Source organism: Anser anser (genome assembly GCF_964211835.1).
Source record: "Anser anser genome assembly, chromosome: 1".
NCBI classification, from domain to species: Eukaryota; Metazoa; Chordata; class Aves; order Anseriformes; family Anatidae; genus Anser; species Anser anser.
The window spans coordinates 11,019,041-11,034,691 of record NC_139720.1 but is presented as its reverse complement, the minus strand read 5'-3'; the positions used below and the strand labels follow the sequence as shown (position 1 = coordinate 11,034,691).

The 15,651-nt window shown below is 34.3% G+C and overlaps 1 protein-coding gene across 3 annotated transcripts in view; it reads right to left on the bottom strand.

The window, feature by feature from the left end:
• Positions 1-294: 294 nt before the first annotated feature.
• The window catches only part of HGF (hepatocyte growth factor), a 64,207-nt gene continuing 48,850 nt past the window's right edge, over positions 295-15,651 (bottom strand). For 2 of the 3 annotated variants that reach the window (XM_083821365.1, XM_083821363.1), the window contains exons 12-18: positions 13,811-13,849; positions 13,241-13,337; positions 10,281-10,355; positions 9,549-9,695; positions 8,710-8,816; positions 6,626-6,771; positions 295-3,783 (exon numbers count right to left, since the gene is read on the bottom strand). In XM_083821365.1, coding sequence (XP_083677491.1) covers positions 3,613-3,783; positions 6,626-6,771; positions 8,710-8,816; positions 9,549-9,695; positions 10,281-10,355; positions 13,241-13,337; positions 13,811-13,849 — 782 coding nt within the window. In that variant the 3' untranslated portion in view covers positions 295-3,612. The remainder of the gene's footprint in view (positions 3,784-6,625; positions 6,772-8,709; positions 8,817-9,548; positions 9,696-10,280; positions 10,356-13,240; positions 13,338-13,810; positions 13,850-15,651) is intronic. The other variant, XM_083821364.1, reaches the window with a different exon arrangement.

Below are 15,651 nucleotides of genomic sequence, written 5' to 3'. Positions count from 1 at the left end.
CATGTCAGTTCCTGCCAGCAGCCCCAACATTCATAAAACAATAATATACCAGTGCACATAAGGGAGGAAGAAAATAATCAGTAAGGAAAGAAGACTAAATAACCAATCCTACTGGTTTTATACAGGTTCCATGGGGGTGAACTGGTTTACAACCAGCCTTCCAGAAGGATGGCAATAAAGCCTCGCCTGCTGTTTCAGTTGCTGTGAAGTCCAGAACTGGTGGGCTTTTCGGTGTACAAGGATGCATATAGTTCAGTGCACAGCTGTAGGGAAAAGCATTGAGCAAATTTCAGCCCCCGCTTTTTGACAATCACATTCACTGATTTCAAGGGACATTTTGCCTGAGTAGATTTTGACCGTCAGAGACATATTTGGACCCTCACCTGAAAAAGTGAGTACCTCTGTCAAGTACAAACAACAAAGATCTGCAGAATGTCTCAGGGAATTTTAGTCTTAAGCTAGAGAAGATTTCAGCAATAGCAGCAAAAATCTGGACCAGTACATTCCCAATGAGAGCAACAGTTTCTCTGAGAGTCATGAGGTTTATGAGAGAAAAAGAAATAGGGAAAAAGCTTTTTTAAGGGAAAAATATATTCATTAATGAAAGGAAGAAGTGTCAGTCTGTTCCAATGACCAAAGAAAATCAGTAATTAATTCAAACTAACTTCAGTAGCACAAATCAGGTCTTAGGTTTGAATCCCAAAATTTCATATCCAGTTATTACACTTTTCAGAGTCCATGAACTAGTTGCAGTAAGGAAAATGAAGATGACATTCAATGGAGTCTAAGAATGTTCTTCTTAGATAAGGGTTTAAGTTCTGTACCCTTTAATTTTAATATGAGTAAAATCATATCTACAAAATAAATTCCAGATCCCACTGAAGTTAGTAAGAGGCCTTCCAGAAATTTAGATGGGCACTAGATCAGGTCCCCCTGCTATTATAGAGAGAAATATGTTAGAACAATTGAAAAAAAAAAAAAAAGTATCTATAGAGTGTACTTTCTTAAGAGAATCCTGTAGTTATAACAGTTGCCTGGTACGGTACCATTGGTACCAACAAGAAATATTCACAGGAATAAATGAAGTACAAATTCATTACCACATATCATTATTTTTCTCTTCACTTGCTCTTCAGAGCCTCATGTGCCCTCGATACTAAGTTAGGGAGGGCAAGAACACCTGATGAGCAAGTGCATACAAACATGTTAAGTTCTGGAGCAGCAACTCTGCAAAAATTTTACTGAGGCGCTGTCCAGAACAAACAGGTAAAAATCCTTACACATTGTCTAACAAAAAACAGTATTTTTATCATATATATATATATGTGTGTGTATATATATATATAGAAATCACAGTCTTCTGCACAGCAGAAGCTTATAACTAAAATATTTTAGGGTTCAATTTCTTAGATAGACTTAAAATGCCTGCAAATATAATACAGTGAGCACATAATTCTTAGAATACAAAAAGTGAACATGGAATTATATATTTCATCCACATTCTACTTGTGATTGATAACAAAACTCACTTGGAGTTTTTTCAAAAGTCTCTCTTAAAAAGTTAATCCTTTCAGTATGCTATGGTCCGTATATACTTAGTAAGAATACACCGTTTACATACATAGCAATAATTAATTGTAAATACAACAGGCTAAATCCTGCCCTCTTTAGGCCTGGTGAGTGAGAGAGCCCAAAAGGAGCATAAAGCCTTCAGAGGCAGACAGAATAGATCAAGACAGACTATCCATGTAGCATCCACAACCTCAGATCCCTTGTACAGGGAAGTTGCATCTTGTCCAAAGAGACTATTTACATCAGGAAAAATTTCAGTTCTGCTTGCTAAAAGACTTCTTCCTATGCACCAGTAAACTGCTGGATGCTTGACACAAATCTCAGCAAGCCAAGCCACTTAAGCATGGGCCGAAACTCATCCTAGTCCACCAGCATATTTGAGTCCCACTGAAATCAAAGTGCACTGCTGAAGAAAATAATTTGGTGAGTCAACATAAGCACCGCCTCCCGTGACAGCTCCCCTGAAGCTGTTACTTTCTGCCAGGGCAGAATTCAGCCCTGCATTTTTTGAATTAAATGAAATGTTCTTTTTTATATATACATCATGATGTCAGCTTAGCGGCTATGCAGTTAGATATGATATGCATACCTTACAATTTGCTACTGGAAACATATAAAATTACATAGTCACAAGTGAAGTAACAGTGCAGTTACTTATGCGATTACAGTAGTAAAAATAACTGGATATATGTTGTATCGGCTTTCAAGAAATTACAACCCCCTATAATAACATATTGCCATCTGCTAATTGTGTAATGATTCCAGACATACAACTAAATGCCTGAAGCAGAACAAGCAGTTTTCACAGATGCTGAATAGTTGTTCCCTTTCCCAATCAACATAAAGGAATGATAGTTCTACATACAGGCAGGAAACACAAGATACTAAACAACTAGTGATGTTTTCCATATTTCATACAAGATCAGATCCCTGCAATAATTTTATTACCCTGAAAGGACCTATACAAAGGATATGTTTTTAACCAATCTAAGGTAAGGTCTTATCAAATATCTGAAGTCTCTGAAAAGACTATTAATGTATAACTAACTTTTACCAGTACTGAGTCTCTCAGTCAGGCGTTAGATTCAACTATACTTCTTCCTGATATAAACAGAGTTATTTTAATGAAATACCTAGGAGCATGTGAATTTTTAACACTTGCCTCTTGAGAAAGATTTGGGCATATTTAGTTGAAATTTCTTTTAATGGCAAAAATCTGTCAATGGTTAATCAAGATTAATCTTTTTAAGTTTTATCAGATACACTTTTTAGCATTGTAAATTCACAGTTACTTCTGTGACTAACTGTGAACAAATTATAGTTTGCTAACCAATCCGTTTCTATATCTCTTCCTTGATCCAGAGGGTTTTTGATATATCTCTTGTGGGACCAAGTACAGAATTAAAAGGGACCAAGTGCAGAACTAGAGCCTACAGATACTGTGTAAAAAGAAGTGATATCAACTTCTACGAGAGCTCTACTGAAGGAAGGCTTGTCAAAATTGGTCAACAATGAAAAGACTAATTTCTAAAGGGACTATTTTTCAATGAAATATTGAAATATTTGACCTCTCATAAAGGGGTAAGAGAAATATGGTCATATATGCTGTCGTTGATAGACGTATATATCTCTCAGTAGGTCTTTTGTCATATATGAAGAGAAATACATGGCTCACAGAAAGAATAAGATGTGTTAAATAGAGCTATAATTTGTTTCTCCTTTAAAGATAATCTGAAGAGCAGCATAAAAGAGGTCATATGATCTTTTTCTACAAAACCATTTATCATACAGTAATAATATTTTTGCAAAATTGTTTACCCATTCAAGTATCTTCAGGAGATATGTCACCATACTTGCATATACCGTAAGTCACTCCAAAATTTATAAAACAACACTGATAGACAAAACACTGAAAACATCCATAAATATTAAAAGAAGCTCAACAAACTTGACTATCAAGTAGTTAAAAAATTGTTGATCTTTACATTACACATTAATTCTATGCTGTCCAAAATCTGTGAATGGAAGTTCTTGAGTTTTTCAGGGTTTTCTGTAGGTCATCATGATCTTGTGTATCCACCGGGAATAATATGAGACCCGAACAAAAATCCCAGGACGATTTCGAATGGCGCATCCACGGCCAGGAACAATGACACCCACTACTATTTTCAGCCTGTTTTGTTCACAAACCAAGGGACCACCATAGTCACGCTAAAAAAAAATAATAAAGAAAAAAAATTAATTTCTGAAAGTGTTACAAGGAACAGTTCCCACCTGTCCGTTATTGCCTGGTTTCTCTTTGGTAGGACCTAGCTTAATGAACGGGCATTAGAGTTATACTTACCATAGGACAAAACATAGCTTCCAATATCTCTTTCACAGCCAGAATCGACATGCAAGTAATCCTTGTTTACATATGATTCTAGTGACTTCAGACTACCAGCTCTTACTTTCCTGTTTTAGCTAACTGCAAGTACAATATTTGTTTATGTGCAAATAAGCGAGATGAGGAAGAAGTGAGCTGACTGATAAATATATTTGTTGTGATAACAGACTTTGTTTCAAAGTTTACTGACAGAACAAGGTGGTTATCCCTCTGGCTGTATTCCAAGGCATTAGGATGAGAATCTATGTGTACTAATAGGCAGGGGAAAAGAAAAACAACAAAAAAAGTAGTATTTTGCAGTGTAAAAAATGCAACTTGTTAAAACACTCATGTTCATTATTTTGTGTGAATGAGACAAGTATGCACCTCTGCATGTACTCAGTGGAAAATTTGTGCATGTCCAACTCAGATCAAAGTCTTTTTTAGCACTAAAATCCATACAGATTAAATTAGATTCAAAGTGTAATTTAGGTACATTCACGTAGATTCAGAATTTGAACACAGATACTGAAGTTTTAAATCAGGCAAATCTTAATCTAGCAAATTAGCAGCAAAAGTAGGCAGTAAATGTTTGTATTAGATAGTGAGACTGTTTAAAAGGATAAAAGTTAACAATTAGCATTTTATTCTTTCTGACTCACCAGAAGAGTGGCAATGCTTGTCCTTTATTTGTTCAATTAGCTTGATCTGATTGATAGCAATAGTCAGGTAGCTATTGAGGGGTGGTAGTGGTTGTAAACCTCATGTAAGGATGAGAATTCAGCTATGTGTGCATTTGTAGTTTGTGTTGGCTATGCAAAATAGTATGGAGGAGGTCAGTCCGTGAGAGATCATCAGAATTATTGCCCCTGAGAATGATCAGAAGGTTTGGATTATGCTTGCAGCAATGACTTGACCCATGTGGCTTATGGATGAGTAAGCAACGAGTGATTTTAAATCTGTTTGTCATAGACAGATTTAGTTGGTTATTAGTGTGCCTCATAGGGTTAGAAAGAGAGAATGTAGGTGGTCTGATAGGGGTCCTATCAGTAAGGTAACCTGTATAATACCATACTCACCTAATTTGAGCAGTAGGGCACTGAGTAGTATTGAGCCTCCAAGGGGGGCTTTGGGGAGTCATAGGTGTAGGCTGTATAGTAAGGTTTCTAATATGAAACTGTAGTTGAGTTATATTCACATAGATCTGGGGCTCGAACACAGTCGTTTCTACCCAGGGAAATTTACACTGAATCTAGAAAGCTAGCTGCAAAACTAGGCATTAAATGTGTTAGGTAGTGAGATACGGTTTCAAAAAATAAAAGCTAACATTTCACATTGTATTCTCTCTGGATCACCAGAGAAACAACAATGCCTGACCTTTATTTGGTTATTTTTTTTTCCCCCCAACTGATTACAGATTAATTCCCACATGAACAATGAACTATGTCAGTATCATCAAAGCTACTCATAAAACATTTTTAAGAGTGGAGTTTCACCTGCCAATCTGATTTTGTTTCTCTGCCTGTTCTTTGCTTAGGAAAATAGCTTCAAAGGGGAGCTCAGGGAGCCGGAAACCATGTGGTGATTAAGACTGATTGCTAATATTAATTCAGTCCATTTCTCCTTGCAGGGGAAAACAAAGTGCAGGAACCCCAGCAGACTTCCATGCAAATGTTTCATTTAGAAACCTTAACATGATGAAATATTTGATTTTCAAGAAAACAACAACAACAAAAAACACTACACTTTGCTGTAGTAAGAGGATCCTGTGGGGTATTAATAATAAAAGGAAGAGGCCTCAGCCTGATGAAGACTTAGTTTCACCATGGTTTGGTAGTACCCCTGGGTAGGGAAAATTTCACTGGTTAACATTGGTATTAAGAAATAATCTCTTTTTCTCCGAGTACTGAATACATAATAATACTCAGGACTGCCTTCTTTCTAGACGTCACTTCTTCAGGCAGATTTTCCACACACAAAGATATCTTCCTACCATAAATGATTTACTGCATTTCTCCACAGATGTCGTTTCTCTAACATCAACACTAGTACCAAGAAAACCAGCTGTATCAAATTACACTATCACTGAAGTGCTTTCTCCTCTACTCAATATATTATGGCTCAGGCTTGATTAGGGAGAAAAAATCCTCCTCTCTTCTGTCTAATACTGAATCTCATGTTTTTTGGATCTTTCTTTCATAACTTTACTAACTCCACTGAGCTTTTTGATTTTATTTATTTTTTCTTGTTCTTTATTTTGTGTGGAAAACTTTATCTAGCTACCCAGTTAAATTTGCTCCAGTCTTTGTGGTCTGTACAATAAGGGCTAAAATGGTCTGTGTGCTAGCAATAACAACTTATTTTGATTGAGTGGAAAGCAAATTTATCTCAGTCTAGCAAAGTGTTTAGGCACCTGAGTATATTTAACACGTATGTAAGTCCTTTGCTGATGTGGCAGTATAGTGCGATTGAAGCAAAGGAACTTCTTCCCGCACTGGCAGAAAATAGATCACTAGAAATGCAAATCATTTTCCAATGCAGAATATTCACATATGTATTCTGTGATTCTGTGTATTGCGTACAAGTTTGATGTAGAGAGAATAATTTAAAAACTCTAGTAAATTATTTCTGAGAAAGAAATAACCATGTCGATGGCTTTAATACACTCATAGGAAATGTAATATTTACCTCACAAGGCCCAGCACCAATGGTTTCAGCCACTGCACATATTTCTGACTCATTCACAGTGATCTTCCCTTTGAGATATTGGTTGCATTTCTCATTCCCCAAAATAAACAGGTTTGCTACTCGGAGAAGGCCATCATAGTTAACTACTAGGATTGAAAAGAGAATGAAAACTTTACTCTCTTTTAGGAAAAAAAAAAAAAAGTATTGAAGATCCAGTCTGGATAAGTTTACTCACATAACTTTATTCTTTTCACTTTTCCCTGGTACTCACATTTTCATTCATCCTCACTGTTATCATGCATATAATCAAACATATCATGTCTTTTGGATTTTGTATATTTGCTACAAACAAAATTTGCAAGAAATTTGCTTTGTGCCGTGTCTCTTCAGTTCTCTGAGAATATCTGGAGATTTTTTTTATATTAGAAGAAATGGCTAGATAACTACATTTCTACAAATTCTACAATTTACTACCAGCTTGCCTCGGCACATCATTGATAGCAGGAAAAGTGAGAAATGTTGTCACTCTCTTCAGCAGAGCAAGGACTTCATTCCATGCCTTAAACGGGGGTTAATGTGCAACAGTGGCTTCTCTGGCCTAGGGAAGGACGTGTGACTTGAAAAATACTATTACAGTGCAGGGTCTTTCTCATTCAGTGCTGGCTCAGCTACACTGAATGACTTTGTGCCTGCAAGGGCAGAGCCACAGCTTTATGCAATCTCCATTCATCAGCATGAAGGTCATGAAGCAGGAGCCCTGTGGAGCTTGTTCTTGTTCTACATGTCAAAAGACAAGTCTGTACAAGCTGCAAAGACAAATAGAAGGCCCAGACCTGCCCATTCTCTTCACAGTTATCAATAAAAAGTGCCAGCCTTGCCCTTCACTGAATTGTTATCCTGTTTTCTTAAAGAAAAGAAGAAATAAAAAAATAAAAAATAAAAAAATTTTTTAAAAAGTGTAACACGTTTTCCTTCCCTGACTGGGATGCTATGAGGATTATATTAAGTAGCGTATAAAATATAGTACAAAGTCCTTAGATGACAGATGTTACGTATTTATGGTATCACATAACTCCACAGCATTGCAAATTCCATTATCAGTTCTCTTAAGCTAAGCTTTTCTGTGATGCTGCCCCAGTCCTACTTCCCTGTCCCCCAGACAGCCATTCCCCTCAGAAGAAGGCTAGTATGTCCACGCTGGGAACATCAAAGGCAGTCATCTGGGGGAGGACTGGTACAGATTACTTGCCACCCACAAAGAAATGTGGAGTAATGGTTACAAGGGAGAGAACCTCAGAATTACAGTCTAGTTTCTGCTCTGCTTCCAGGACAGCATGAGTACATTGCTGCTGCTTACTCAGGGTCTGTGGCAAAATAACATTTGAGCACAGTAATTATTGCAATAATTATTGTCAACTGGCAGCTATTAACTTTATCATCAACACATCATTAGCCAGATAGAGTACTTACCAGACTAAATAAATGTCTGTTCTGTCACATATTTGTATTTACTTCACACAAAAAACTGTGCTTAATAAACATCAGTAAGGTTGCAAAGTCAAGTACTCAAAAGTTAGGAAATGCCAGACAGGGCTGCCTGTGTATCCTTAATATACTGTCTTTGTGTACATTAATTATAATAATGTCTTTGATTACATGATGCTGTATTAATTTTTCCAAAGGGTGGCCTGCTTTGGGATATAGAAAAAAGGTGCTCAAGTAGATGGATGAGAAGTTTTCAAAAAAGGGTTAGAACTCTTCAAAACAATTCTGACAGATTTTTTAAACATGTAAAACAATATTTTTATAGTTTGTTCTTTGAAGCATTTGAATCATTTTGCCTGTCTTTGGAGGAAAAAAAAAATAAATAAAAGATGGGGTAGAAGATATTTCAAATGAAATTATCTTAGATAAAATGCTTAAAGGATTACAAAATTTAAAAAAAAAAGTTGAAACTGCATTTTATAATAAAAAGTTTTGGACAAGCATAGCATGAGGCAATACCACCAGCCTCTCCTATAATAATAAGAGGAAGGAAGTTAGCTGTCAATGTTTTCATTTAGTTTTTAAAAATAATTTCTTACATCCAGTGTATCCCCATCCATAAACACTGCAACTGGTCTTCTCTGGAATGGTACATCCAGAAATGGGCAACCGGATTATTTCTACAAAAGTTGTCAATATGGCAGGTCTGAAAAGAGAAAATGAACAATAGACATAAGGAATTTTACTTCACATTCTATAGTCTACCCTAAAAATCATTTTAAGTGCTATTATAGACCACAGCAGTTAAAAACTGTGCCAATTCTTTACCTTTCTCTTCCTTCTTTGAAGAATATGATGGATTCTTCTACCTATTTTTTGTGTTACAGCTGTGAACTGTCAAAAAAATTCTTGAAATGCTATCACCACTTTTATGCTATTTAACTTGAGTTTTCATCTTCAGAAGTAATGATGACATTTCATTTGAATATATAGTTTTGTTAATACAGAGAAAGTTTGAAAGCTTATATGTACACAAATATCTTAGTTGAAATCTGCTGCTTATTCTATAAATGAAAAGCATATAGTAGCCAATGTGTGTGTATATATATATATATATATAAATACAAAGCACTGTAAATTAAACTTGGTTATTGGGGGAAAAAGTATTTAGGCACTGTATTTCAGAAGTAACATCTGTTCTAAGTAAAGTGAATAAACATGAATTTTTGCATATATCAAGTGAAATCCATCCACTTAATATATTATTTCTTTATGTGCCCAGCAACAACTGACATGAACATCTTACTGTTAGAAGTTTAACCTTTAGAGATGTCATCTGCAATATCACAACTGTACAGAACTGAATTTGCAATGCTTATTTTGGAAGAATTTCATACAGTAGCTGAAAATCCTGGAATTAGCAATAGTAGCTACTAACCTGCTAAGTTTCAGCAAGACCAAATCTGACCCTGCAGGACCATATACCAGCTGAGAGATATTCAGAACTTGTCTATGCTTCTCCTCTCCCTTTCCTTTGATATTATGGACTCCAAGCCAGGCTTTGTAGTCTTTCAAATCTTTGTACCTAAAGTAGGCAAAGCTGGTTAGAATTTTGCTGAATGTATAACAGAATAACTCAAAAAACTCTGCTTACTATGATTGTACTAGAAGATCTTAACTAACAGTCTTCACTAGAAGTGGATCTACACTGCCAATTGTTATTCCAAAATCAACATGCTCAAATGTATGCTTTTGGTCTAAAGTTACTACATAATTTTATTGTTAACCATGACTAAAATGTAATTTTTGTTTCCTACTAGTATCCAAACATTTAGAGGCTTGGAAAGTATGAACCTTGAAACTTTTCAAGATTTGCCTAAGAATTCTATTTTATTGTGTCTAGTTCAGCAGAAGCATGGGATTATTTTCATAAAGAGGCAATTGTGTAACTCTTACACTTGGAAAACATACCTCTATGTAAAATAAAGTTTTAGCCTAACAATAATAATAACAGAAAATGGCAAGGTCCCACAGGAATTTTTATATCAGGTGAGCAGTGTTAAAGCCAAAAAGGAGTGAAAACTGTTGCATTTAAGTTAAGGAATTGTTGTGCTTTTAAATAACAAAAGATACATATATTTCAATATTGCAAAGCTACAGACTACTGTACCGAGAAGGGAAACATTGTCTTGCTGTTAGAACCCACTCTTCCTTTATCAAAGTACCTCCACAGATATGCTTATTCCTGAAAAATAAAATAAAATAAATTATATATATTTTTTTCTTTCTACCTGGACAAAATCTCTAGAGTGTTGCTGTCAGCTTTCATTTATGTATTCCCCAGGTGTAGGGAAAGGTGGCTGAATGACAGCCTGTGAAAACATTTCACTGTCCATTTGCTATACATTTTGAATACATGTAGTAGCATGACTTTCCAGATTTGCTTCAGTTTGTATAAGCCAGGAGGAAAGAGAAAATCAGTTACTTTATTTATTTAGTGTTTTCAAAGATGGATTTATAAGAAAGCTATCTTAAAAAAATAAAACAAATAAAATAAAATAAAAACAATAAAACAAAACAAAACAAAATAAAATAAAATAAAATAAAGTGGACTTCTTTGTGATAGGAACTGGACTGAAACATTCAATCAAGACCCCAAACTGCCAACAGATGTAAACAATATTTTTCAAGTAAGTATTATTCAAAGCATTATTCAAAGTGTTATTGACCTCAAGGTGGAGAGTTACTATTTGATTACCAGTCCTATGAGATTTCCATCCCCACATACTTCAGTTGGAAACAATCTGCAATGTATGACATCCTACACATGATTATAGAAAACCTGCAGTATCATATATCAAGTAAAATTAAAACAATTAAACATGACATTTTTTTTCAAAAAAAAAGCTGACTTTGGAATGCAGATTAATTAGTTTCCTTCTTTGTGCCTCCAAAATCACATTTATTTTCTACAGCTCTTTGGAAAGTGAATCAAAACTGTCAGCAATTTGGGAGAAGCTTGAAATCTTACAAATTATAAATTCAAATCACACAAATGTTCACAGTTTTACAGGAATTGTTGGAAGAAGTTCAGACTCAAAATAGAGTTTAAAGAAAGCAGAATAGCACAGATGCTTTCTTGTTTTGTGTTTTTTGATTGTTTGTTTGTTTTCATTTTGTTTTGTTGTTCGGGGTCTTTTATTATTATTATTATTATTTTTGGTTGTATTTTGGTTGAGGAACAGACTGTCTGGTCCAAGAGGCTGGGGTCTATAAAATCTTGATTCTATCCCGTTTTACTATAAAAAATGTCACAAAAAGGAACATAAATGTGGTTCCTTCATGTATATATCATTATTTATCAATGCAACTTTACAAGATTTCATGATCTCCTTTACCAGACTGACGAGCAGACAGATGAAGGTTACACTTCTTATTTAAATGTAGCGCAAAATCCAAAGCTGATTTCCTGGAATGGATGAAATTCCTCCAAATATATTTAAATACACTTGATAACAGAATCTGGATCATATGTATAGGAAAGCATGTCACTGATTAATTTAATTAATTAATTTTATAAGTGGGCATTGATTGCAAATATGCAAGTTTGTAAGCAGCACTAGGACTTTACCATTCAGACACAGCACTTCTATTTTGAGATGTATAGTTAGACTTTTTCAGAATAAAAGTTAGGATACAGAATCATTTATGAACCCTCTACGCCTCCAAGAAAAATTCTGGAGTCATTAAGATTTTGTTTCAGACAAAAGTTTATCTGCTTCCCTGGTAACAATACAAAATAAAAGTACATTTTTTAACCTACATGTTAGACTTATGTAATACTTAAAAATATATTTTGCTTCTGGCGTATTTGAGGAATCTCTTTTTTTTTAAAAAAAAAAAAAAACACACCCCCAAGAAAACACCTTCAGTCATTTATGAACTTAATGGAATTCTGTAGCATAGCACAAAACCCAGGGTCAATTTGCTTAATTTTAGCTATTTACATTTTAGGCACTCAGATATAATTCACCTTTCTTGTCTAAAAGTTCATCAGCCATCAAGGCTGCTTTAAAAACAGTGGCAAGATAAACTTTTTGAGAGTGATTCAGCATTTCAGTCCCTCTATATGTTTATTTAGTCCAGGAATAGAATGATGTTCCTCTAGAAATTTATTTATCGGCCATCTGCTAAACTTTTAGAAAGATATAGACCACTATGATATGAGCCCATGAGATGGGAACATTGACAAGGATGGGAAGGACTCCCAGCATTTCTCTAGCAATGAAGAAATATAGAAAATAGACTTTTTGTCTTTTCTTTTGCCCCAAAGTATTAGTTAAAACATGTTTTTAAAAGGGATGACATAAGCTAATAGTAATAAGCTGTACTGTAATCTGTACTAGAAGAGCAAAACAAACAAACAAACAAAAAAAGATGCTTGAGATCTATTTCCTGCTATCCATTAGTGATTCATACTTCTAGCTGATGAGTTATTAACCAAAGAGTAATGAACTCAAGAAGCAGTAATTCTGTGTTCTGGCTTTTACACAGTAGCAAACTAAGATCTGCCATAATGTAATACACATTTCCAGATGTACATGTTAGGGTCTTGATTTACTGAGTGAAAGAAATTTCCTTATAGCTCCTACTTATTTTTTAATACAAAATACATTTCAATTGCATGCAATTTTATGAGCATAAAGGTAAATTAAGCACGGGTGTATATCCTGAATCCAATACTTCATATCTAAATGCAGTGCTGTTAAAATACTTATATTGACATGAACCTCAATTTTCTTCTAGCATTCTATAAAATAAACAGCTTAAGGCAGGGTGTTAAGCTAATGACAAAAAGATCTACAGTAGCCGATCTAAAGAATCCAAAGACTAGAATGCTGTGTATGCTTTAGAAGCTTATATGTGTAAGTTAGCAATAATTAACATATAACTGTTTCATTGATGGACTGAAAACTATGGAAACGCCAGATGTTTCAGGAATGCTGATTTCCTTTTTTTACAGGATTTAACTGCAATCTACAAGTATCCTTACTATGATCAACTTTTTCTATAGTTCCAAAACAAATATCCTATTAGATGCTTTGTCCTTTTTATCAAAGTGATAATTACCTGTATGTCAAACTAACCACCCATCCTTCGTTAGTTTGAGTTGGGATTCCATTTACAACTCTCAAATGTTTTGTTGAGGCACAAGGAATGACAGTATCTGAAAGCAGGTCCAGAGATCACATTTTACTAAAAACAGCGGTAGGAAACCTGTGCAGTTACACATAAGGACCACAAGAAGGTCAATATTTATCATGGGTAGGGTATTCTTTCCTGAGCTAATGAAATATGTTTCTAAAGTATCAAAACTACTTCAGTGAAGCTGGTTCACTCTATAGAGATATTTATAGGGAATATAAAATACATATTTTTAAGTTTATTACAAACATTTCCATATTTATAAAGTAAACATTGAAAGTCATTACTATATCTCGCCAATTGCGAGATAGGAAGATGAGAATAAAAAGTATAGTAAAGCTATTCTACATTTGCCTTTTTTTTACAGCTTTTTTTTTTTCCCAAGCTGTACATTTTGTATCTTTAATTGATCTTTTTTTTCCTTCCCAATCAGAAAGAAATGGCTACTCTTGCAGAATATAATGCATGCAGTGCACAGTACATCTGCAAACTTACCATCCACACTGGTTGTAGTAGGAGTTGTGTCACCTTCACCTAGACAGACACATAAGATGCATACACAATACAAAATTAAAACACATCTAAAACCTGAACATAGTCAAAATAAACAGCAAAATGCATATTGTTAATTTTAATATTTCATGAAGTTTAAAATTTCAGTGATTTCATTCTGTAAAAGCACAGTTTGGTCAGGTTAAATAGGATGGAAGAATTTCATACCAATAAAATGGAATAAGAATTAAACATTTTGCAACAGTAGTTTCAAGCATTTCTCATCTTGGCTGAATCTTGAATACATCAGGCTCTCTGAAATGCTCAATTTCTACATTTCATTTAAGCCAAGGCAGAAAAATGAAATTGTCTTTTTTTCTGTAAGCGTACAGGAACAGTAGAAGTCATGTCATTAAACATAGATCAACTTTAAAGAAATTTTCTAATTTCCTTAGAAGTCTTTGAAACTTAAAAAAAATCCCACTATATGTTGCTATCACAAAGAACTTATCCTTATGAAATTGTATTCCCCAAAATCTGGATTTGTTTTTCCATCTAGTCTAAGTCGTGATGAAGTTAAAATAAGGTTGCTTAAATTGTCTTCAAAATTTTTGCCTTCCATAAAGTCTGCAGTGTGGCCTAGTGATATGAGCTAGATGTATGGATGTAGTTACTGAAAATTTGTGTGGGCAAAATTTAACCTGTCTTATCTAACTAGATTTCTGTCATTACCCAAATATATAAATGTGTGTAAAGATATATATATATATATAAATTTCAACTATATATAGTTAAAATTATGTGTATATATATGCATATGAATATGTATATGTGTATACGTATGTGTATATACATAGCAAAGTTTGAACAGATCAGTTAAAGACACCAAGTACACTTGGTAACTACCAACATTTTGTTCATACTGCTTAAACTGGTTACCAGTACATGAATAAGCTATTAGTAGTTTAACACTAGTCCACACAAGTTGCAATTCTAAAACAGACATATTCCAGCATTAGAATCCAGTTATCACAATACTAACCATTACCTACAATACAAACATGACAAATATTTTTTGTGAATATTGCCTTAGGAATTGATAGAATTAACTAAGAAAGAATGAATAAAATTTATATTCAGTCAGTCATTGTTCTTTATCTACATTGACATTTGCACATTTTGTTTACTATTCACATAGATGCCAAAAAAAATCACCTGAGATTTCTAATATCACCTCATAGAAATGCTGCAGTTCAGACTATGAGGAAATGCAGTGAATTACTGCTAGGAATGAATTTAACATTATCCTCAACCTCTAGAGATCACAGACATATTCAAACGCCTGATTTATCATTTAAATGTTCTCCAAGGATATATACCACTGTGATTTAGAAATAGGAATTAAAGAGAAAAATCTTGAACCTAAATGTGAATTGCACATTTTTTTCAGCATTAATGTATTTTTTCCACCTACCTTCAGTTTATTACTGAATTCTCTATGACTTTTAATTCTGTATAGTTGAGCTATTTAGCTTTATAACATGCAACTTTAGAGGAGTGATTTTCTTAATTCTTGCCAGGAGTTAAATCATCCCCAAAACATCCAAAAGCAGGATCTAATCTATATAGCACATATACACATCATCATACATATAGTGAGTTATCCTCACTTGATAAATACAGAACACACAAACAGACCATGAAGCTCATGCCACAGAAGATAGCTGTCCCTGGGTTTCTTAAGGCCACAGCCTGCATTCTAACCACTAGACAATTCTTTGTTTCCATCCAGCCCTCATTCAATAGCTAGATCCGCTGGAATATGTTTGACTATTTGTAATAGC